At 48.8% G+C, this 25018-nt stretch overlaps 1 protein-coding gene and 1 long non-coding RNA gene across 8 annotated transcripts in view; one reads left to right on the top strand and one right to left on the bottom strand.

Moving 5' to 3' along the window:
* Positions 1-7104, top strand: part of LOC116637222 — a 45222-nt gene extending 38118 nt beyond the window's left edge. The window contains exons 4-5 of the long non-coding RNA XR_004300427.1: positions 4813-4963; positions 6869-7104. This is a non-coding gene — a long non-coding RNA (uncharacterized LOC116637222). The remainder of the gene's footprint in view (positions 1-4812; positions 4964-6868) is intronic.
* Positions 5356-25018, bottom strand: part of KIF9 (kinesin family member 9) — a 47849-nt gene continuing 28186 nt past the window's right edge. For all 7 annotated transcript variants that reach the window (XM_032412607.1, XM_032412604.1, XM_032412606.1 and 4 more), the window contains 11 exons: positions 24132-24200; positions 23314-23418; positions 21713-21768; positions 20872-20962; positions 20258-20391; positions 18817-19008; positions 17021-17235; positions 13831-14007; positions 13421-13536; positions 12903-13007; positions 5356-5664 (listed from right to left, as the gene is read on the bottom strand). In XM_032412607.1, coding sequence (XP_032268498.1) covers positions 5614-5664; positions 12903-13007; positions 13421-13536; positions 13831-14007; positions 17021-17235; positions 18817-19008; positions 20258-20391; positions 20872-20962; positions 21713-21768; positions 23314-23418; positions 24132-24200 — 1311 coding nt within the window. In that variant the 3' untranslated portion in view covers positions 5356-5613. The remainder of the gene's footprint in view (positions 5665-12902; positions 13008-13420; positions 13537-13830; positions 14008-17020; positions 17236-18816; positions 19009-20257; positions 20392-20871; positions 20963-21712; positions 21769-23313; positions 23419-24131; positions 24201-25018) is intronic.

The following is a 25018-nucleotide window of genomic DNA, read 5'->3' on the forward strand; positions in this document are numbered from 1 at the left end:
CCCCCCCCCCCCCCCCCCCCCCCCCCCCCCCCCCCCCCCCCCCCCCGGCCCTTGGCCTTCACTTCTCAGATTAAATGTCTCTAATTTCCGGGACTATTCCTTGCTTGACAGTTTTTTCAGAACCTCTCATGATGCTGGTCACCCTCCCCTGGGGAGTCTGTCCAGCGAAAACGCTGCCTCCAGCCCCCAACATGAAGTGCCAATGCAGCCTGGCAGCTGGGGTATACAGTGGGACTAGGACTTCCCTGACCAAGACACTTGACCTCCAATTGTAACACCGCCCAGGATGACACTGGGGATATTTTTAGCAGCTACTTCTCTGTACTTCAGCTTGTGGTCTTTAAAAGCCATCACAGTCAGGATTAATTAGAGAAAGATAATGCCAGTCTAAATGCTGCCTTTTCAAATTCAAAATCCATTTTGGGGAGTGGAAAGGGAGCCTAACACTGGGGTGTGTGTGTGTATGTTTACCATCTGTAAGACATAATGCTGGGCACTTTATTATTGTTATTGTTAATGTCCTGGCTGTTTCAGTTGGTTGAGGCCCTGCTGTGCACTAGACATACACGGCCCCAGGGTCATTAATCATTGGTTTTACACATGAACAAAGGCTGGGAAATTGGACAACTTGCCCAAGGTCCCACGCCAGTAAGATATGGAGTCCCAATTTAAACTCATAGGTCTTGGCCCAAAGCCTGTGCTCTACCACTATATTGTATTGCCTCAGAAAAATGCAGCCCACTATCAAGAGTTAAGTCCAAAGTGAGACTCCCCGGGGCCAGCTGGTAGGGGGGTAAGTGGATTGGAATCTCCATTCGATGCCAGAGGAAACAGTAATAGAGGTGTCTGAGCCCTCCAGATTAAAGATCATGGAGGACAGGGAGGACTACCCTGAGTTCTTTGTCCTATCTTGAATCTCCAAACTTCAGAAAGAAACCTTGGGTGCTACATTGGTCCAATCTTATCCTTTTCATTATACTGTTATATATCATTAAACATTATATCATTAACTACTTCAAATATTTTGTGATATTATTTCACTGATAATTCCACTAAATATAGCAACCATCTTTTTTTCCTTTGGTTCATCTGTGTGTGAATTTGTACTTCTATTGGGAAGTCCCAGGAAGTAGTGAACATGCCTAAGAGATGCCCCATCCAAGGGAGAGGTTAGGATACTCATCCAACTCATTGGTTGAGGGTTGCTCCTCAATGTGTTAACTCCCTGGCATTTGGGCCCCCTTTGCAGCAAGTAAGTCCCTACGGTTGAGAAAGCCTTTATGTAGAAAGTCGCAGATGGCTTTCAGTAGGAAAACCCACTAGCAGGAATGGCAAGGGCAATGGTCTATGATCAAGGCCTGACGGTATCTGCTACAGAAGGTGACATTTAAGCAGACTTGAAGGAAGTCAGAGTGAGCCATGAGGACATCTGGGAGAAGATTTCAGGCAGAAGAAACAGCCGGTATGAAGGTCCTGAGGCAGGAGCTGCCTGGCATATCTAAGGAACAGCGGGGGAGGCCCACACGGCTGGAGCAGAGTGAGCAAGGGGGCAGAAAAGAGAAGAGAGTCAAGTCACAAGAGGCAAGATCACGTAGGGCCTTCGAGCTGTTTTAAGGAATTGGGTTTCACTCTGAGAGAACAGGAACCATTTGAAGAATGCAAAGACGTGTGATGTGGTCGAACTTCTATTTCAAAAAGATCAACCAAGCAGCTGTTCTGGAAATGGACTATAGAAAAGCAGGGGAGGAAGTGAGGACACAGGAAGTTGCTGCAATATCCAGACAAGACAGAACAGTGGCTTGGATCAGAGTCGGGGCAATAGAAGTGGGGAGGAGTGGTCAGATTTTTAATGCAGTAGGAAGGTGAAGTCCATTGAATTGGACAGATCTGATGTGGGGTGTGAGAAGAAAAGAGGAGTTTAGTATTAAACTAAGGATTTAGCCTGAGCAATTGGGCTGAGATAAGGGAGACTGTGGGAGGGGCATATTTAAACATGCTGATTTGTAGATGTCTTTTTTTTTTTTAAAGATTTTGAGACACAGAGAGAGAGAGAGAGAATGAGAGCGAGCACAAGCAGGGAGGAGGGTCAGAGGGAGAAGCAGACTCCCCGATGAGCAAGGAGCCCAATATGGGGCTCCATCCCAGGACCCTGAGATCATGACCAGAGCCGAAGGCAGAGACTTAACTGAGCCACCCAGGTGCCCCTCATTTGTAGATGTCTTAATAGACATTCAAATGGAGATGCCAATTTAGCTGTGGCTATTACAGGTTTGGAGTTCAGGAGAACAGTCTAGGCTAGATGTGTAAGATTGAGAATTGGCATATGAATAGACGCTTAAAGCCAGGAGACTGGATGAGCGCACAAGATCTCCCTGGGACTGCCTCTGGATCTGTGATTACATGTATACTGGCGCTTCTCATTCTGTCCACCATGTCTCTTAGCCACACTTTCAGTTTTCTCTCTTGCCATCCGTCTATGCTCTATTCCAGGCAGCTTCTTCAGATCCAACATCGAGGTCATCGATTCTCTCTTTTGCTGTTTCTAGTCTGTCATTTTAACTTTTAGAACATTTTTTCATTCCTAAAAGTTCTGCTTTTTTAAAAAATCTGTGATCGGGGCGCCTGAGTGGCTCAGTCGGTTAAGCGTCTGCCTTCTGCTCAGGTCATGATCTCAGGTCCTGGGATCAAGCCCTGTGTCCAGCTCTCTGCTCAGCAGGGAGTCTGCTTCTCCCTCTCCCTATGTGAGCTCTCTCATTCTTGCTCTCTCTCTCAAATAAAATCTTTAAAAAAAAAAATTAAAAATCTGTGATCTATTTGGATGGCCTTTATCATATTCCTATTTTTGTCCTTATTTAAAACACACATACGTTGTATAATCTTTATTCAATAATTTATCTGATCATGCTCTCATTGTGCCTCCACTATGATAGCTTGCTTCCACATGGGCACGCATGTGTGTTTAATCTTTGGAGCTCCTGTTTACTAGGGTTTTGTGGGAATGCTGTATGGCTCGGTAAAGGGCAGGTGCAGATTTTTTTTTGATCCTACTAGGTGTTTCAGCCTTGGGCTAATTTTTAGGCTAATTCCTCAGCGTAGTGGTTCCTGGACCACACCATGTAAATCTGAATCCCAGACCTGTGTATGGTTGCAAATTCTCACAGGACCTGTTCCCCTCATCCCTGGGAACTTTTCCCCCAAAAGTGGGGAAACTTTTTCTAGCTTCCCTCTTCAAGGATGAAGCCTTCAAAGTGCCAGCTTTATGCAGAGGGTCCCACTTCCAACTTCCAATGGGGCATGGGCCAAGGTCTTATTTCTCACACTTATGTGGACATTAACACTCACGGGCAGCAACACGCTCACACACCTTCCTATCCCCTGCAGCCACAGCTAGGTCAAATGCTGACCACTCTGGGTTTTCAATTCTCCAGCACCTGGCAGTTCCCTTTCTTTCCTGCAAATTTAGCTTTGCATTTAAAAGAATTTCTAGAGGTGCCTGAGTGGCTCAGTCGCTTAAGCATCCGCCTTCGGCTCAGGTCACAATCCCAGTGTCCTGGGATCGAGCCCCACGTCGGGCTTCCTGAGCCTGCTTCTCCCTCCCCGTGCTTGTGCGCTCTCAGTCAAAAAAATACATAAAATCTTTTTTTTTTTTAAAGCATTCTTTTCTTTTTTTAAGATTTTATGATTTTATGTATTTATTTGACAGAGAGAGAGAGCACAAGCAGAGGGAGAGGGAGAAGCAGGCTTCCCGCTGAGCAGGGAGCCCGATGCGGGGCTCGATCCCAGGACCCTGGGACCATGACCTGAGTCGAAGACAGACGCTTAACCGACTGAGCCACGCAGGCACCCAATAAATAAAATCTTTAAAAAATAATAAAAAATAAAAATTTCTACTTGAGCCAGCATTTCTGTTTGTAGCAAGAGTTGTCAGGTTATCTTATCTGTCACACGATGGAATTGGAAGTCCCCTCAGGGGTGATTTTGGAACTAGTTTCTAGAACAACAGGCCCATCTGAGTGGACATGATGCCCCCTAGCTCCCTGTCACGTTGGGAGCATCTGCTCCTGTGAGGAGTTTGTGTGAAGGGTGATCTACCGAGCACCATCCTGGCTTATTCCTGTGGCTCTGCCTACGCCAGCCACTGCCTGTTTCACGTTGTGTCAAAGAGGCCTGTGTAGTAATGAATGAGCTAAAGACGAATGTGCCCAACTGCCGTGACAGAGGCCCAGCTCGCCCTGGCCAGCAGGCCCGAGACTGGCCATCTAGGAATCCTAGGGAGCGATGTCCGCAGGGCCATGCCATTCCGGCCTGTGGCTCTGCTGGAATGAAGGAAAGGCGGTTGGTGAAGCCACAAACAGTTGCTTCCTGTGGCCCCAACAAGATGATGTAACCTGTTTGCTATGTCCTCTTTCCTGAGATGCTCCAAAGACCTGGGAACCCCCAATAAGTCCTGGTAAGAGCAGGGGCAGCCAAGAAAGGAAAGAATCCGAACTCTCTGCCTAAGGCCTCCACTAGCTGGGAGGGTAGGCAGAGCCTGGGCAGACTTGTCTATTTGGCCACAATCAAAGGAAACATGAGGACTGACCAACATGGCTGTGTGCACACCATTAGTGCTGGTCAGGGACAGTCCCCGTGTGTGTCACCCAGGGGGATGAAGCTGGGGCACTTCAAAGCTGCTCTGTGAAGCCTTGGTGTAGTAGAAGTCTCCGAAAGCTCTTTTAGGATCATTGTGTATCAGTCAGTGAAAGAGAAAGGGGCTGAACAGGAAGAGGGCAGAGACCCTAAGGATGCCTTTCTACTTTCTGTCTTCCACAGACCCCCATCCATCTGTTCACTGACGGGCTGAAGTCAGAATCACGGGGTCCTTGGACCAATGCCATCCAGTTCAACCTTCTGTCCGGTGCATGTTCTGTAACCTCCTTGCCAGAGAGCCTCCTACTGTGGGGCTCTTCCTGCTAACTTCATGGTAACACTGCTCTCATTTTAAGCCTCTTCTCATTGTGAGATAAAAAAATCTGCCCTTCAGCCATTTCCACCTAAAACCATTCGTCTTCTGGTAGCTGAGGAAGGAGGGCCTCCCGCCTTCACTGGCTCAGGAGCACAGGAAGGATGCCCTGATGAACCTATGACCTGAAGGAGCTGTGAGAAGCGGGGCTCCTCAGACCCAGCTCACCCCCAGGATGTCCATCCAGGGAAGGAAAGGGGCTGGCCAGTGGGACAAAGCCGTGCCAGGAGGAGGGCGGCTAAGCTACTTTTTCACCTTCTTACTGGAGACTCAGTTCTGACCCCACCGGTACACAGGGAAGACCTCCTCCTGGACAGGAAATAAAAGCAAGTTCTTGAGTGAGCATCACAAGTCCAGACTGGAAAGTTAGTTTATCCTGTCCCTGCATATAAGACAGTGAACTGAAACCAAAAGTGTTCTGTGAAGATGAGCAAGGGTGTCCTGTGAAGGATGTTTGCGTTGGGAGGCAGGCAGGCCCTCGTGAGTTCTCTGTGCTGGGCCCCAGCCTCGGAGCAGAGCATTTGGAGCTCTGGGCAGGTGGTTTAGCAGCCCATATAGAGCAGGCGGGGGTTCCTGGGAGTCTTGTCCTTTAAGGTATTGGCGATTAGTCCCTATTTCCTGTGTCCCTGCTGGAGGCCCATCATGGTTTTCAAGTAATTGCGCTGGACACAGAAAAGAGGAGAAAACAGGAATTGATTAGGAGGTATAGACTTAAGGCTCAGAAGCCATGCCATTTACATCCACCCCATCATTCTTCCTGCAAACATCACAGTTTGGGAACAAGGATGCCCTCTGACCAGTCCCAATTCTGTGAGAAATATGTTCCATTCATCCCCTTTCATTCTTTTGTCCTAAAGAAAGTGTGTAAAACTGGGGCGCCTGGGTGGCTGTCATTAAGTGTCTGCCTTCGGCTCAGGTCACGATCCCAGGGTCCTGGGATCGAGTCCCGAGTCGGGCTCCCTGCTCCGCGGGAAGCCTGCTTCTCCCTCTCCCACTCCCCCTGCTTGTGTTCCCTCTCTCAGTGTCTCTCTGTCAAAAAAAAAAAACAAAACTTAAAAAAAAAAGAAAGTGTATAAAACTGTTTTAAAATGGTGTGGCAGGCATATTTTTTAAAAAAGATATTATTTGAGAGAGAGAGAAGAGAAAGAATGAGCAGGGGTGGGGGAGGGGCAGAGGGAGAGGGGGAAGCAGACTCTCCGCTGAGCAGGGAGCCCGATGCGGGGCTCGATCCCAGGACCCTGGGATCATAACCTGAGCCAAAGGCAGATGCTTAACCGACTAAGCCATCCAGGCACCCCAAAAAATGGGTGTGGCAGGCAGGTTTAAAAGGAAACATGTATGTTTCAAGGGCCCACTTGAAAGTTTCTGGCAAGAATTAGGTTCAAAAAGAAAAGAAGAGGTTTCTATCTGCAGAGGCGTGGGCACACATGTACTCTGGAGGGCCCTCCCTCCCCAAACCAACTAAATGTTCACAAATTCTTCCCTATTAATGCACTGCTGGGCTCTCAGAAAGCAGGCGGGAAAAGTGTGTGGAAATAGAAACACTGGGCAGTAAGCAAGCGAATGGGAAACCCAACTGGAAATGTGGGTATGAATCCAGACCCCCCACAGTGTGGGGGACTGGAACTGAAGCTCCTACATTAAACTGGAATTCTTTTGGGGCCCCCCCCCAAGTGTTTTTATTGTGGTAAAATACACACTACATAAAACTTACCATCGTAGCCATTTTAAGTGTATAGCTCAGTGGTATTAAATACATTCCTAATGTGCAACCATCACCAGCATCCATCCCCCTGACTCTTCATCTTGCAATGCTGAAACTCCATAACCATTAAGCACTAACTCCCCATTCCCTCCCTCCCCCAGCCCCTGGAACCGCCATTCTCTTTCCTGTCTCTGATTTTGGCGACTCCAAGTACCTCACGTGAGTGGAATCCTATAGTGTTTGCCTTGTGGTGACTGGCGTGTTTCACTTAACGGCTGTACCATTTTACATTCCCACCCATAGCACACACACTAGGGCTCCAATGTCTCCATGTCCTCACCAACACTTGTTATTCTCTGGCTTTCAGATAGTTGCCATCCTAATGGGTATGAGGTGGTTACCTTGTAGTTTCGATTTGCCTTTCCCTAATGATTTGCGACCTTGAGCATCTTTTCATGTGTGTACTGTCCATCTATATGTTTTCTTTTGAGAAATGTCTATTCTTTGCCCATTTTTGAGTTTTAAAAGTTCTCTATATATTCTGGATATTAATCCCTTCTCAAGTTGTAATTTTTTTTTTTTAAGTAAACTCTACACCACACATGGGGCTCGAACTCATGACCCCAAGATCAAGAGTTTCGTGCTCTACCGACTGAGCCAGCCAGGTGCCCCTCACGTTGGAATTTTTGGAGGAGGTTAAAATGGTCCCGCGTTGGCAATGCCCCATGGCTAACTGCAAAAGCAGTGCAAACACTGTCAGGGGGAAGAGAATGCACTTATGTACTTGGGACTCCGACAGCTGCAGGTCAATCAAATATGAACTTACGATTTAAACACACACACGAATAAAAGCTACCATGAGAGAAATTCAGCAAAATGGAAAACGTTTTGACCTTGAAAAATCTGATCCTATCTATTTTGTGTGTAAAAATATATGTGAAAAGGTTTAAATAAATGTAAGATGGAATGGCTCAAGTGCAACATCTGTGTATAAAGCGTGTGCAGGGGCATGTCTTAAACAGAAGAAATGTCCAATGCAGAGAGTTCTCCTAGAGACTCGGGGAGGGTGGGAGAATGTAACACTGACTACAGAAATGCAGGATTCCTCTGTTGAATGATTTAGAATTTAAATGTTTATCTGAGACTTTGAAAGTAATGAAAGAAAACGCAAGGTTTGTCGGGAATATCAAGAGAGAAATTCATGGTGCCAACCATGCAAATCACTTTGCTTCACCTTTTCTATGATCTTGAAATAATTTATGCCAGTCAAAACAAGTTTACAACAATTTACAACAAGGAATACAATTTTATAAATAAAATAAAAGACCTTGTGGTCCTCTTATTCAACATACACGGTGACTTTAACCAACTGATCAAAATTAACCTCACCAATAATAGGACAAAGCAACATCTTGTGCCTCCTGTTACAGACTGTTTCTATTCCCTCAAAACACATTTGTTGAAGCCTTAATCCCCACTGTAATGGTATTAAGAGGTGGGAAACTTTGGGAGGTAATTAGATTTAGATGAAGCCATGAGGGTGGAGCTCCTCATGATGGTTTAGTGTCCTTATAAAGAAAGGAAGAGAGAGAGAGACAGCTCTCTCTCTCTCTCCACAAACACATGCCTAGGAAAGCCATGTGAGCACACAGCAAGAAGATGGTTGTTTACAAGCCAGGAAGAAGGCCTTCACTAAGAAGCAAATCTGCCAGCACCTTGATCTTGGACTTCTCAGCCTCTAGAACCATGAGAAAGAAATGTCTACTGTTTAAGATCCAAGCCTATGGTATTTTGTTATAGCATCCCAAACTGACTAAGGCACCTCCTGATATGATGTACCATGAAGAATGTAACATCATTTCTGTGGTATTCCTGCCCAAAATGCATAACTTGAATTTAAATCACGAGAAAATATCACACAAACCTAAACTGAGGGACATTCAACCAAAAAAAACTGGCCTGGACTCTTCAAAAATATAAAAATCATACACAAGGAAAGACTGAGGAATTGTTCTAGATTAAAGGAGACATGGCAACTAAATGTAATGCATGATTCTAGACCGGATCCTGGACAGGGTGGGAAGGGAGAATAATCATAAATGACATCATTAGGACTGAATATGGACTTCGGATTAAATAATATAGTTGCATCATTGTTAATTTTCCTGAATTCAACTACTATATCATGATTATGTAAGAGAATGTACTTGTTCTTAAAAAATAAACACTGAAATATTTAGAAGTAAAAAAACAAAGAATAAAATGTTCTAAAATTCACTGTGGTTATGGTTGCATTTAACTGTGGGTATATGAAAAACCACTGAGTTGTACACTTTAAATGGGTGAATTGTATGGTATATAAATTACATCTCAAAGTTATTTTTTTTTAAGATTTTATTTATTTATTTGACAGAGAGAGACACAGTGAGAGAGAGAGGGAGAAGCAGACTTCCCGCCGAGCAGGGAGCCCGATATGGGTTCAATCCCAGGACCCTGGGATCATGACCTAAGCTGAAGGCAGACGCTTAATGACTGAGCCACCTAGGTGCCCCTATCTCAGTTATTTATTTATTTTTTTAAAAGATTTTATTTATTTATTTGACAGAGAGAGCGAGAGAGCACAAACAGAGGGAACAGTAGAGGTAGAGGGAGAAGCAGGCTCCCCACCAAGCAGGGAGCCCGATGCGGGGCTCAATCCCAGGACCCTGAGATCATGACCCGAGCCGAAGGCAGACGCTTAACCATCTGAGCCACCCAGGCGCCCCTCAAAGTTATTTTTTAAAAAAAGCATGAAATAAGAGTTTATAAAAAATGACCAAGTAAATTTGAAGAAGAACCAAATAGAATTTTTAGACATGGCTGATTAGACATAGCTGAAGAGGGCGTTAATAAACTGAAACAGGAATGTAAAGAAATTACCCAAATTACAGTATAGAGATGAGGAGCTGGAAGAAATGCTGATTTTAAGAGATACAGAGGACATAATGAGAAAGTCTAATATGCATCTAATCAGAATCCTAGAAGAGAGAATAAAAATAAAAAGACAGTATTCAAAAAGATCAGGTTCCAATATCCCTTCCTGATAAAAATACTCAATGAACTAGGTACAGAAGAGAACTTTTTCACCCTGATAAAAGAAAGGTTCTAAGAAGGAACTTCATTTTTTTAAAGTTTTTTATTTATTTAAGTAATCTCTACACCCCATGCAGGGCTCAAACTCACAACCCCGAGATCAAGAGTTGCATGCTCTTCTGAGCCAGCCAGGTGCCCCCTAATAATGAACTTCAAAGCGTGTTGCTCAGAGGGTGTTCCCTGGACTAGCCACACAGGCATCATCTAGGAGCTTATCAGAAAAGCAGAATCTCAGGCTCCACCCCAGGGCTGCTGCGTCAGACTCTGTATTCTAACAGCCTGGTGATTCATGTGCACGGCAGAGTGAGAAGTGCTGCTCTATGACTCTTCTTTTCTAGGAAAACCCCACAGCTAACATCATACTTAAGAGTGAAAGAATGAATACCTTCCCCCTAAGGTCAGAAACAAGACAAAGATGGCAACTTTCACCTCTTATTTCAACTTTGTACCAGAGGTTCTAACCAGGAAAATTAGGCAAGAAAAAGATATAAAAGGCATCGGATTGGAAAGGAAGAAGTAAAACTATTTGTATTTGTAGATGACATGATCTTATATGCATAAAGTCCTAAGGAATCCACTAAAAAACTATTAGAATTAATAAATGAGTTCAACAAAAAATAAATAAATAAATAAATAAATAAATAAATAAATAAATAAATAAATGAGTTTAGCAAGGTGATGGAATACCACATCATTATACAAAACGCAACTGTATTTCTATACAAATACAATGAACAATCCAAGAATGAAATTTAAAATACAATTCCATTCATCATAGCATCAAAAAGAATAAAATACTTGGGAATAAATTTTTTTTTAAGTACAAAACTTAAACTCTGAGAAGTACAAAACTCCACTGAAAGAAATTGAAGACTTAAGCAAATAGAAAGATAGCCTATGTTCATGGATTTGAAGACTTAATATTGTTAGGATGGCAATATTCCCCAAAGTAACCTATAAATTCAACACAACCCTGGTCCCAGCTGGCTTCTTTGCATAAACTGACAAGCTGGTCTGAAAATTTGTATGGAAATACAAGGAACCCTGAATAGTCAAAACAATCTTGAAAAAAAAAGAACAAAGATGGAGAATTCATTCTTCGCAATTTCAAAACTAACTACAAATCTACAGTAACCAAGACATTATAGTACTGGCATAAAGACAGTCATATAGCCCTGCGTCGGGCTCCCTGCTCAGCAAGGAGTCTGCTTCTCCCTCTCCCTCTGCCCCTCGCCCCACTCATGCATGCTCTCTCTTTCTCTCAAATAAATAAATAAAATCTTAAAAAAAACCCAACAGAATAACTACAACAAACCAGAGTTAAACACAAAAGAGAAATGACAAACGGGAAAATATTTGCAGCTCATATCATAAAGAGCCAATCTTCCCAGTATATCAAGACTTCCTACAAATTAATAAGAATAAAGACCAAAAAACGATAGAAAAATAGGCAAAAATACAGATAGGCAATTTATAGGAAAAGAAATTAAAATGGCACTTAAACATATGAGAAGCTCAACTTCATTTATAATAACAGAAATATAAATTAAACCTCCCCTAAGAGGCCATTTTCTCCTTTCAGATTGGAAAAAAACAAAAAGCAGGATAATATATCTTGTGGTGAAGCTGTGGAGGTACAGACAGGTCCAGCTCTAAGCAGGTGATCTGGCACCATCCATTAAAAGTACACATGTCTGGGGCGCCTGGGTGGCTCAGTCGTTAAGTGTCTGCCTTCGGCTCAGGTCATGATCCCGGGGTCCCGGGATCGAGCCCCGCATCAGGCTCCCTGCTCCGCGGGAAGCCTTCTTCTCCCTCTCCCACTCCCCCTGCTTGTGTTCCCTCTCTCGCTGGGTCTCTCTCTGTCAAATAAATAAATAAAATCTTTAAAAAAAAAAGTACACATGTCCTTGTGACCAAAAAATTCACTTCTACAAAACTTAACTTTCACGTATATTCACTCATATGTGAATTCGCACTTGTACAAGGTTATCACAATATTGGTATTGTAAACAAACGGAACTGCCCAAATGTTCCTCAATATGAGATGGGTTAAGTACATTTTGATACATCCTCACAGTGGAGTACTAGTATACAGCTTTAAGAAAAAAAAGAAATGGAATGATCTTCAGGATACACTATTTAGTGGGAAAGGCAAGATACAGCACAATGTGCAATGGGAACACAAGAAACAAGTGACAAGCGTTCCCTGTCAGAGAGGATGGGGGACTGGGTATTTGTATTTATATTTTTTAAAGGATGTGCTCTCTTCGGCAATTTCCCCATGTGCACCTGCTACCTGCTGTATAAGAACGGCCTGTGGGGGCGCCTGGGTGGCTCAGTCGGTTAAGCATCTGCCTTAGGCTCAGGTCATGATCTCAGGGTCCTGGGATAGAGCCCTACTGGGCTCCCTGCTCAGTGGGGAGTCTGCTTCTCCCTCTCTCTCTGCCCCCCCCTCCACCCCCGCTCATGCTCTTTCTCTCAAATAAATAAAATCTTAAAAAAAAAATAAAAAGAATAGCCTATGGGCACACCACGGGCCCTCTGTGTTCTGGCTCCAGACTGAGCCTCAGCAGAACAAGCCCCTCTGCTCTGGCCCAACCTGCTTAGGGAGGAGAGTGCAGGCCCAGCCTGTGGCCAACACCCTGTCTAGCTTTGCCTCAGCTGCATGTGGTCCTCTGTCCCCTGCCTCCTATTTGTGGTGGCCCCCACTGGAGAGGTGGTCCCCAACAGGCAGTGGTCCCAGGAGATTCCCAGTGGTCTCAGGAGATTCCCAGACCCTACCCTGGGCTGTGAACCACACATGGTACAGCTTAGCTCCCAATAACCATCTCCGGGTCTGTGGGACCCCTGCTGGATTGAACCCAATCTAGGACTCTATAGAGTTGGCAGAAGATACCCACTGACTCTGGGTGACTCTGTATTTCCCTTGGCTGGCATATTCCTTCTTTGCCTCTCCAAAGTGGGAAGTGTGATCTTGGGTGTCCTAATAATGTGATCTCTGAGGCCCCACCTTCCTGGAGACATGAACCCCCCCCCCCCCCCCCCCCCCCGCCCCGCAGTTACCTTCTGTTCTGTCTTGACTTTGGCATTGTAGAAGGAGATGGAGTCAGGGCCCTCTGGCAGCATCATCTGCTGCAGCTGGCTGAACTTGTCCTGGTCATCTTCTCCCTAGGGGAGGCTCAACTCAGCATAGTCCCTTCAGCCTGCCATTGTTAGGAACTTCCCTGACAGGGCCTGGGGGGGGGGGGGGGGCGGGCATCAGGGCAGCCCCTTGCAGGGTTTGTAAATCCCCATGCAGGGTAGCTCACAACCCCTGGTCCCATATTTGCCAGACATCCTGTAGCTGCCACCTGGGCAGAATGAGCCACCCCAGCAAGGGGGCAGTAGCAAGTGATGTTTTCTGTGTCCCCATCCTCCATAACTGGGGAGACCTGGACCTGTCCATCTGCCTGGGCCAGCCGTGGGAGAGGCTGGGAGCAGCCTATACACGGCCATGTTTGCGGAGAAAACAGAGGACAAAGGGTACTGCCCACCACCCTGTGCTCATCCACTGTCCCCACGCCGGCCCCTGTGCCACTTACCAGAGCCACGAGCCTGCTGATAGGCACCATGCCTGGCCGGATGCCACTAGCTGGCTTCAGTGACACTTGCATGTCCTCGGGGATGAAGAAGGACTCATTGTACCAGATATCAAATTCTGCAAGGAGGCAGGAAGACAGCACTGTGAGGTGTTGGGGAGGCCCTGAGGAAGCAGGTAAAGCCTGTGTGTGTGCCTGTCACAGGCTCACCCTCTTCTTCGCTTCCTGCTCTAGGGTCTCACCCTTTCCCGTCTCCCTCTCCAGCTCTCAGAGTCCTGGAAACACTTCAAAGCCCCTGTCCAGCCCCAGCTGTCAGAGAGAAGCTCTGAAGCCGCTTCGAGAACCCAGGTGGTGGCCTTGCCCTCTGCCTCCCGGGAGATCAGGTGGCCAGCCGACCTTCCCAAATGGCACACCCGTGAGCAGGCGGTGGCGACACTGATCCACCAAGTGCTGGCAGTACTGGATCTCAGCCCTGAGGTCACGCAGGTCCTGATACTCAGCCCGGTACTGCTTCTTGAGGTCTTTGAGCTTCAGGATCATCAGGAATTCCTCCTCGTCGATGATCATCAGCCCCTTGTTCTCATACTCGCCTGCAGGGACAGAGGAGGTCAGAGAACGAGGTGTTCACTTGGGGCGTGGGGAGGGAGGAATTCTGGAAAGAGGGAACAAAGTGCTGGCAAAACATGAAGACCAGACACCAGAGGAAGGGCTGGGCTGTGGGGCCAGGGTGGGCGAAGCACGAGGAGGCCAGGCCACCAGGCCACGTCTCACCGGCAGAGGGAGTTCAGCTCAGAGGGGGCCACAAGGGCAACTTTAAGAACAGGAGGGGTACGCAGGGGAGAGGGTAGAGATGGCGCATGCTTCACACTTATTTTGGTCTTAAACCTTACTGGCCAAACATAGTTCAGGAGTCACCTCAATTAAGTGGATGTCTACCTTTTCTGTGAGTCATATACATGAACTGCCACCACGGGCTAGTACCACAAGGCACCTGGGCAAGGTTATTAAGAACAGAGCGCGTAAATCTGTGTTATGTCAAGAGGCTGTCAGAGGCTCCAGAAGGAGAGGGGTCAGTTGTGCTATCTGTCATCTCATGGTCTCGGCATGAGCTTTTAAGGTCTGTCAGATGAGGGTTGCTGAGTTAAGACAAAATAACATGGTCTGTGGAGCCATTCACTCAGCCGGCCACTGCCCACGGGACCTAGAAAGCTCACCACAGGCATCATGTCAATCGCACCAGGTCTGTGGGGCTTCTACCCTAGGGAACCCCGAAGAGTGAGGAGGGGGGGCACATAAGGCAGTCTCCAGGTGTCCTTCCACTGATACTCAGTGGGGAAAAATTAAGGTACACTGTCACACCATTTATGGACAGGCAATTAGGAATCTTGAATTGGTCCCAATTCAGGAAGTCTAGAGAGGGAGGGTACAGAGGGGCCCCCCCAGGTCCCTCCCCTTCAGTGCAGAGCGGCCTGGTCTGTGTGCTGTGGGCAGTCCCCAGTGTAGTCACTGTGATAGACACAAGTCCTTTACAGAGTAAAGTCTTTACAGTATTCTGATGACACGGGGAGAGACCGTGAACACCTTGTGTCCCACCGGGGGGGTTCTTGGATTATTGCCAAGGAAAAAACTTCAAAGAGTTGAACCTAAAATGATTTTTCATTTTTCTTTCACAAAACACTAATTAACATGCCAAATTTGCTGACCTGGCTGGGCCAGTAAGTGGCTATCAATCAAAATGAATCAAAAAACAAATTTACCTGATCTATTCCCTCAAGATAAAAGTATTTTATTTAGTATTTTAACAACCAATGGGAAAACAACTCATGTTGGGGGGAAAGAGCAAAAATGTGTGTTTTTGGGTACCTGGGTGGCTCAGTTAAGCGTCTGCCTTCGGCTCAGGTCATGATCCCAGGGTCCTGGGATTGAGCCCCACACATCAGGCTCCCTGCTCAGTGGGGAGCCTGCTTCTCCGTCTCCCTCTGCCCCCCACTTGTGCTCACTCTCTCTCTCTCTCTCTCAAATAAAATCTTTAAAAAAATGTTTTTATACTGATAGATAAAATTTCAAATGTTTTATTTCATTTTAAGTTTTTATTTATTTGAGTAATCTCTACACCCAACATGGGGCTCGAACTCAAGACCCTGAGATCAAGTCACATGCTCTTCCGACTGAGCCGGACAGGCACCCCCAAATTTTAACTATTTTAAAATATTGTTTGTTTAATCTTCATCTCATTCCTTAAAAATATCTGTTTTCAGGAATATTTAGGCATAAATGATATGTCAGCATAGCACGAATATATATTATTTAAAATATGTAAATAGGTAATAAGAAGTTGCATAGTCTAAGAAGGTGTGGGCAGAAGGGACAAAGAAGTCCTTGGTCCCGTAGATCTTCACCCTGGAGGTTCTGGGTTGGGGCCTATCTGGAGCTACCATGACCAGCCCTCCCCCATGCGCAGACCCATGGAGGCTTAGCCCTCTGGAATAGTGCGTCACGGCTGGTCTGTGGAGTATGAGCAAAGTGGCCTCACGAATTTGGAGTTGCCCTCTGAGACGTAAATGAGTAAAGTGCACATCTCACTGTGAGATGATCCACCTGGCCTGCAGAAATAAAACAAATGACGTCTGCAGATGCCCCAACAGATCGCCGCCTGGGAAGCCCGCCTGGAGCAGGGCTGTGATTTAGCCAGGGAAAGCCCAGTAACCTCCAATGTGCCCTGTCGGGAGGACAATGGAACCAGCAATGTGAACAAGAATGTGGCTTCTGAACCTCTGGCCCCAGAGTCAGGATGGTTACTCATTAAAATGCAGGTTCTGGGCCTTGCTCCAGATCGCCTGAGTTAGAACCAGTAGTCAGGGCCTAGGAGTCTGTGTTTGATCAGCCCTCCCCAATAAGTCCTCTGCACACTCAAGGTGTGAGGGCACCTCAGGGCAGTGCTGAGCGCTGTCCGCCATTGGGACAAGGGCACCAGGGTCAGGGTAACCAGTGAGCACCCTCCCCACACTGAGGTCCCTGCTCTCTGAGCCTGAGGACCCACCCCCCCACACACACATACCACCTGCCTTAGGAGACTAGACTTTGCCAGGCCAGCATGGGTGTTGAGGGTTTGGCATGAGGAATGATCTCAGTGACAATGACTCCCTAGGCCCTCTGGTACCCATATTCTCTTTCCCTCCTCAGTTTCTTGTGTCTTAACCAGCATCCCCATGCCAATCAGACTACCCTGGGCAGTGAGGAGACCACACGAGGACCTAGGGCCCTTGTGGGGGTCACCAGCTGCCCATCTCCCTGGGGAGGCCTCTATAAAACCAAAGGCCTGCTTCTCCACTGGGAGCAGCACATATCAGGGAGAAGGCCCAGCACTTAGGTCTGAGAGAACAAAATAATGGGAGACCCACAGGCGAAGGCTGACTGACAGAGAAGGAGCCTAAGGCTCCCCAGGGCTGACTAGAGCCACATGATGACCCAGGCGTGAAGACCACACTTCCACATGCCCTGCTGGCCCCCACCCACCTCAGTCCTCCTGTGCCCAAGACGGCCCTGTTTAGAGCAGGATGACTCAGCTCCCACAGCCCCCGGCCACCTTCCTATCACATTCACCTTGCTTCTCCCGGAGTGACTTCTGAAAATTTAGTGCCTCCTTGGTCATGTCCATCTCCCGCTTGATGGCATTGATGCGCTGTGTGGTCTCACTGGCCCTTTTCCTCCGCTCGTTCAAGATGGACTTGTTCTCTTTGAAGATGCGGTTGATCTCACTGCCCCGCTCGTTCTTAAAGTCCTCAAAGGCCACAGGTTTGGGGGGTGGGGTACTGGGCCTGAAGACAGAAGGGGAGGGGAAGGGGAGCCAGAGCCCAGCACCTCGCCTCTCTTCCCGGGGGGAGGAGAGGGGGCTTCTGTGGGCCGGAGGCCAGAACTCCCAGGCACCCTGTGCAGGAACAACTCCCCAGTCTCTGTCTCTCCCCGCACGCAAGGGCACGTGACCACAGCAGAAAGTGAGGACAGCAAGGAAAAGCATAGGAAACAGAAAACAAGGCAAAAAACCATGCGCTACCTACTGGCAACTACACCTTGGTGTATCTCCTTCAGGGATTTCTTTGATACATTTTTTAATGTTTGAGGTCATGCAGTAGATATAATTTTACATCTTACGCTTTTCACAGAGGCATTCCTTCATGCTCTACGGCACTCAGAACTCTGGTTAATGAGATGTAAGGTGAAGTGTTGGGGGCCAGGGGGTGTGGACTGTCTGCAACTTCCTTTGAAATGCAGGCGCCTGGGGGGCTCAGTCAGTTGAATGGCTGGCTCTTGGTTTTGGCTCAGGTCGTGATCTTGGGGTCCTGGGATCGAGCCCCGCGTCGGCCTCCCTGCGCAGCAGGGAGTCTGCTTCAGGATTGTCTCTCTCTGTCCCTCCCCCTGCTCACTCACACTCTCTCTCAAATCAATGAATCTTAAAAAAAAAAAAAGTTAGGGGCACCTTGGCTCAGTCGGTTAAGCATCACCTTCAGCTCAGGTCATGATCCCCGGGTCCTGGGATCGAGTCCCGTATCGGGCTCCTTGCTCAGCGGGGAGTCTGCTTCTCCCTCTCCCTCTGCCCCTCCCCACTGCTTGTGTGTGTGCTCTCTCTCTCGAGTTCTCTCTCAGATAAATAAATAAAACCTTTAAAAAACAATAAAAAAATTTTAAAAAGTTAAAAAAAAAAAGAAATGCATCCAAAAAATAAGAGGGATGGAGGGAAAGATGCGTGATGAAGTAAGTCGTGTTAAATGTAGGATCAAGCGGGTGTTTGCTGTACAGCACTTTCAACTTGTCTGAGTTCTTGGAAATGTTCACCTGCTGGGGAAAAAATTCTTCATGCACATCCTCGTACATCCCAAGGGCAGAGATGATAATTCACTTAGTACCTTTTCCGTAATGTTAGCTACTGAAGGTGTTTCCCAAAATTGTTTTTGGCTTTTTAAATTAATGATGCAGTGAACATCCGTTTGCATAAATCTCTGTCCTCATCTCTGTTTCCTCAGGATACATTACTGGACACTCAATTGCCGGCTCGCCAGGGAGAGGAACTGAGTAGCTATAGAGGAAGGGGTCTCATGCCTTGAGAATTTGGGGCCTTTTGAACGCTTTAGTTATTTTTTTCAATGTAAATGTAATTATTTAAATAACTGCTATTTGAAGGGCCTAAAATGATTCCATGTATAACTGCGTATATTGGAGGACTCCTGAGGTGGGACCATTTCACCTGTGGATAAGCCATCACGTTGCTTCTTTCTGGACTGTGCTCCTAGTCTTTGCCTATTATCCCCTATTTTATTTCTCATCTATCTGCAGGCGCTCTTGACATGCTGAGGATCACACTCTGGTTTTGAATGATCTGGTGAACTTGCATGAGGTGTTACCTGGGTGGGCGTGATTCCTCCTTCGGGGAGTCTGAGGGAAGAGGCTCAATGCTGGAGGTCTCCCGATCCCGCAGAGGCAGCTCTTTGACATCCCCCTCCTTGGAGGACGGGGTCAGCTGGGTCTTGGAGGTAGAGACCTCCAAATCCTTGCCACTCACAGGGCTGCTGGCACCTTCCTTTCTTGCTGAGGAGCTGGAAGGAGAAGGCAGGGAGGCCCCAGGGCTCAGTCATGGGCAGTAAGGTGTCTCTGGTACTTAGGGGAGTGACATTTCCAAACCCTCAGACTTCAGAAGTCCCATCCCAGCCAGGAGACACCTGGGAAAACTAGGCAGGCTCCAGGTCTGAAAGCGGCTGGACCTGTGGGGCGGGCCACAGGCTCCTGGAGCATCCGGGCTGCTGAGGTCTTGATCACACAGGCCTCCCGGGGAATGGGTGGCAGAGCTCCCACCCAGGGTAGGCCTGTCTGCGGACCAAAGGTAAAGCAAGACATGTCTGCCCTGCTGCCCTGACCAGTCCATGACCTGCTCTCCCGCCTCCACGAGTGCCCACACCCACCCCCAGGAAAGTAGCTGCCCTCGCTCTCCAAGTGATGGTGCCCAGGGTCTTCCTCCTCAGAGAGGCACATGTGAGCCGGCCTGAGCCGTCAGGAGGAGGCCAGGGGCCTCGGCAACCCCTGCTACCTGACTCCTGTTCTGCATGGAACAGTTTTCTACACAGGTTTCTTTAGCAGATGGAATAACAGCAACACCACATTCGCACTGCCTACTTTCTAGGTACAGGACCTGCCTTCACCCATTTATCTTCCCAACAACCCCCCTGACTTTGAAGCTACTATTAGGATTCCCAATTTAGGGAGAAGGAAATGGAAGCACAGAGAGGCTGTCATGCCTCCCACGAGGTGACCCCTTCAGTGAGAGGAGCCTCCTAGAGCCTGTGTTCACGTCCACCACTACCAGCATCTTCCAGGGACGGCATCTCATTAAGTGAGCCTTGACACTCCTCTCACCTGGCACACACAAACGATTCCTGTCTGGAAGGTGAACTGGGGTTTTTAGGTGACATGAGTACCAGGGAGCTGGGTCACAAAAGGACTCCGGTTAGGGGTGGTTTCCGCATGTAGTACTGGGGGTGGGGGGGTGCTAGCCCGGCTTCTCTCTTCCACTCTATCACTCCTCAGTGGTGTGACCTTGGGAGTGATTTCGCCTCTCCGAGCTTTGGTATCTACATCAGTAAAATGGAGACATGAACTCCTACCTCCTGGGGTTGCTGTGTGGACAAGAGGTAACCAGCAAAGCCTGGGCCCCACAGATGTTGCTAGTATTGGCAGGCAATACGAGCAACTGGGACCACCCAGTAGCGAAGACACTAGCTTGTGTCCTCTCTTTCACCAGCCAAGGAGGGCCAGATGCTCAGCAGGTAAAGCAACAGGAAGGTTCCTCACCTGAGCTGTTCTTTGAACGTCTTCTTGGACTTGGATTTCTTCCCAGGTTTGGTAGAGTAAGGGATGACCCCGAGTCCGAAGCCTTGTCCATCAGGCTCACCCACTAGGTGGCCATCAACGTCCACAAGCCCTGCCTGGAGAGAGGCCAGCCACAGGGCCGAGGGTTAGATTAGGGTTTTGGCCTGTGGGGGACCCAAGTATACATGTACCCAGGTGGGCATGTTCACCCCACACGCCAGGATAGCAGGCCTAGGCTGCTAGCTTCAGGCTATCTCCAACAGCACTATCTCTGATCACCCTACCAACGTCCATGTTCCACATCAAATCCACTCGATGGTCTGGTGTCTCCTTGAGGATCTTAAGGCCTGTCTCCAACCTAATTCCAGGAATTGGTCTTGTTTATGGTCACGTATATGGTCATGTCTCCAACATTGTAGATCATTTTGAATTCATATACGGTTTTACTCTTGCATGGGTCCCACTCAACCTGGTGTTACCTTTATCTGTTGCAACCCCAGATCTGCTCTAATGCAGAACACCTGCTGTTTCTGGAAAGGTCTGGAGATGGAAAAAGTGTGACATGAATGCTGTCAACAAGAAGCAACCATGCATACCTTCTGGACTGCAGAGATGGCGGCAAAGTCATTCTTGTCTATGAGGGTGTATTTCCTGCGCAAAGTGGACTCCACTTCCTGTTCCTGTTGGCTTGAAAGAGAGAATGAGAGAACACCTCGCACCTTGGCGCTAGGCTGAACCTTCCAGAGCAAGAACCAAGTATGGGAATTAGAAGTCATTTGGGTGTGGCCCCTTGGGATGGAACCACACCCTCATCATGAACCAGACTAGACCAAACAAGCCCATTCCACACCCCGATTCCTCAGTGCACACACCCACTGTCCAGCCCTAAAATCCGCAGTGGCCACCCTTGTGTGCCAGGCACTTCTGCCCCAAAACTTTAACAAGGACTGTAAGCCTGCCTCAGGACCATGCTTTCCCACCCAGGTTCTATCTTCACAAGGCCCTTGGGAATCATGTGACCCACGTCTGTGCTACTACCCAGCATGAGCTGTGTGTCTGCACCCAAATAAACTGCAAATGACTCCTGAAGTGGGGGTTGGGCACAGGGAGTATTCACGAGGCCCTGCTCTGGCCACACTCAGGGCTGGTACTCCAGAAGGACCTCCCGTCTAATTAATGAACTCAGGAAACACCCACCAGGGACCACTTCCTCTCTGAGCTGTCCTTGACTGGAGGGCTCTCCTCCCCGCTTCCCCCAGGGGAAAGGGAGGGCTGGAGGATCTGAGAGCTCAGGGGCCTGGGCACACCCCAAGGACTCTGAGCTGGCTTCTCACCCATGAGAAACAAGGCAGTGTGCTTAGAGGCCACACCTTGACCATGGGAAATGAAAATGGCAGCCTGATGTAGGAGTCAGGTGGGTGGGTGGGGGTCCCTTACCTCAGCACCACCCGGAACTGGTTGAACACCTCCTGGATCTGTCTGAGGTTGATGATCTGGAGGGAAGACAGCAAGGCAGAGAGGTTGGGCTTCAGGCAGCACAGGACCGAGGGTGTGTCTATGGTTAGTAGAGACACCAGGACTCTTCGGCTAACCCTTTGATCATCTGCCTTAAGAATGGAACATCTGAAATCTCCTCAAGAACAGAGAAACGGGTGCCTGGGTGGCTCAGTAATTGGGCATCTGCCTTCAGCTCAGGTCATGATTTCCAGGTCCTGGGATCGAGCCCTGCATCGCGCTCCCAGCTCAGCAGGGAGCCTGCTTCTCCCTCTCCCTCTGCTTGGCTCTGTCTCTCTCTCTCTCAAATGAATAAATAAAATCTTAAAAAAAAAAAAAAGAACAGAGAAACAATTGATTCATAGTTTTCAAACTAAGTATTTACTGAGGTTATAAAAATGACCTTCCCTGGAGCTCCTGAGTGGTGCAATCAGTGAACAGCTGACTCTTGGTTTCGGCTCAGGCTGTGATCTCAGGGTCATGAGATGCAGCCCCGTATCAGGCTCCATGCTCAGCGGGGACCTTGCTTGAGATTCTCTCTCCCTCTCCCTTTGCCACGCTTGCATGCTCACGTTCTCTCTCTCAAATAAATGAATCTTTAAAAATTACCTTTTCTAAGGGAAGGTCTCTATAAAATTAAAATGACTCTAGTTCTTGAAAATACTAAGAAAAGAATTTTAATAAAATTTATGGTCTTCAGCTCTCTCCTGTTTCTACAAGGTTCCGTTATGAACTTTCTGTGTGGCACATACACATCTGTGGCTAGAGGAAGGCCAATGGCTTCCCTCTTGGCCCTACAGACCACAAGCATTACCCTTGCCGGAGGGTCATTCTGGGACTAACCCTCCTCCAAGGCCAGAAGAGCCCACCCCTGTTGTCCCAGGCCTGCCAGTTACAGCTACCACAGTAACAGGCCTGGGCTGGGGGTGGGGGGTGATCTGCCATGTAGCTCCCTGATGAGGGGTTTGCTGGCCTGCACTGTAAGAACAGAATGCATCCTTCCCTCTGAGGACCCTTCCCTGTGTGGCTGCGGTCTCTTCCTCCTTGGCCTACTCCAACACAGGCCCTGCACGTCTGCCCTGTCAGCCCGCATGACCATCATCCTTGAATGACCTCACTCCGCCCAGCACAGCTGAGCACCTGAGCTGCGGCAGCTCAGTTAATTCCATTTTGGTTTCCCTCCTCACTCCAAGTACACGAGGTTGAGCGTTTTGCTGAAGTCACTCAGCAAGGAGACAACTGAGCTGGGATGTGATCCGGGCAGCCTGGCTCCAGGGACCACACCTGTGCCCAGGGTGATGGACCACCCCTGTGTGGTCAAGTGTGTTCAAGGCTGCTGGCCACTCTGAGGGGCACACCCATCCTTGTAACCCTAAACACGGATGCTGAGGCCTCGGTAGGCTGTAGGGCCCGAGGCCAGAGGTCCAGCACCACCCACCCCATACCCACTGCACCCACTCGGTGTGAGGTTCCAAGACCAGCATAGCACAAGGGGGGGGATGCCCAGGAAAGGGAGGGCATGGTCCCAAAGAAAGGCTCCTTACGTCAATCTCATCCAGCGTCCCCTCCAGGTACCTCCGCACCTGGGAGTTGATCTCAGCAATCTGGATTTCATCCATGGGATCATAGTTCACAAGGGTACGGTTGGCCTTGGAGGAGGATGAAGAACATGTCAACAAGCTCCAAACACCTGAGCCCAACCGGGGCAGCAGGGGTCATTCTGAGAACCATTCAGGGGAGGTTGGACACAGGGCAGGACCACTGGGTCCTGGCCAGGTGCTCGGGTCACAGACGGACAACTGGGTCTTGAGAGCCGCCTGCCATGGGCTTGCCACTCCAAGCAAGGGGGGCTCTGCTGGCTGAGTCTCAGCACACTCTGTAGCATGAGGGCCATGGGAGGGGGGTGGCTGCCTCTGCCTCAAGAGCCCCCCTGGACCGTGAGCAGGCCCAGGCAAGCCACCAGAGGTCTCCCATTCCCACTCTCTGCCCTCAGGGCCCTCTGCTGCCGCCCCCTCCCCCACTGCCCAATCTGCCCCACCTCCCCTGACCTTGACCATCATGCTATCTGCCCCTGCCCTAGCTGCCTGGCACCTGGCCCCCTGCCCCTCGTTCTCCTGTCAACTGCCTGCCTCCGCTCCCTGATATCTGACACCCCTGCCCACATCCTCCTGCTCTTCTAGGATCCCTGCCCTCCAGGCATTCCTGCTCCCCAGGCCCCCTGGCCAAGTCTCCCTGCCTACTTGGCCCTCCCACCCATCTGGCTCCTGTCCACCCAGTCCCTCTGCCCACCTGGTACCCTGACCCGAGCCCCTCTAGCAGTCCAGCCAGCCCCCACTCCAGACCCCTGCCTCAAGCCCCTTACCAGGCTGTCATGGATGGCCAGCTCCTGCTTGAGCAGCACCAGCTCCTTCTCCAGGTTCTTGACCATTCGCTGCCAGGAAACAGTTTGGGGAGGGGCAGGGAGGCCAGTCACAGAGGCCACCCTGCCTCTTCCATATCAAGCCCACAATTCCCTAACCTATGCCTGGACATCCCTGCCCCTCCTGGAAACCCATGGGGTGTGATGTCAGCATCTGGACAATTCCCTCCCCGCTGGTGACTTTTCCCCAACTGGGGTTAGTTTAGGGTCTTCGGGGGCCTCAGCAGTCCCCTGGCCTCTGCCTCTTACAGCAGCAGAGACAGAAGAGAGTGAGCACAGGAACCCAGAGGGCAACCTCACACCACAACTCCCGGGAGCTTCAGATTTCTAGTCTACCAGGGTGATGGCCCTCTCAGTGCAGCCCACTGCCGCCAGGATGCTTTCCAACACAGCCGTACCTTCTACCCTCATCCTTCCCAACCACTGCGCAGACATGTCACTGTTCCCTGCTGATAATCAGGTACGTCACCTCTAATATTTTTGCTGCTACAAACAACACTGCACAGCATTTTTGTCCTTCTATCTTTGTGTCTTTCTAGGTTTTTGTAGGGTCACGCAGGCTCTTTGTGACCTGCCCCCATTACTTCTTCCCTACTGTTCCCCGCCCCAGCTCATTCCAGTCCTACCAAATTGGCACACTCCCGCCTCTGCCTTGCCTATCCCCTCTGCCCAGGACACTCTTCCCCCAAGTATTGCCCTGGCTCACCCCCACACCTCCTTCAAGTCTTTGTTCAAAAGCTTCTAAATTAGGCACACTTCAATCACCCCACAGAAAACTGCAATCCCCTCCCCACCCCCACACCACTCTTTTTTGCAAATCTTGCTCTAAT

Source organism: Phoca vitulina, unplaced genomic scaffold (assembly GCF_004348235.1).
Source record: "Phoca vitulina isolate PV1807 unplaced genomic scaffold, GSC_HSeal_1.0 scaffold13, whole genome shotgun sequence".
NCBI lineage: Eukaryota > Metazoa > Chordata > Mammalia > Carnivora > Phocidae > Phoca > Phoca vitulina.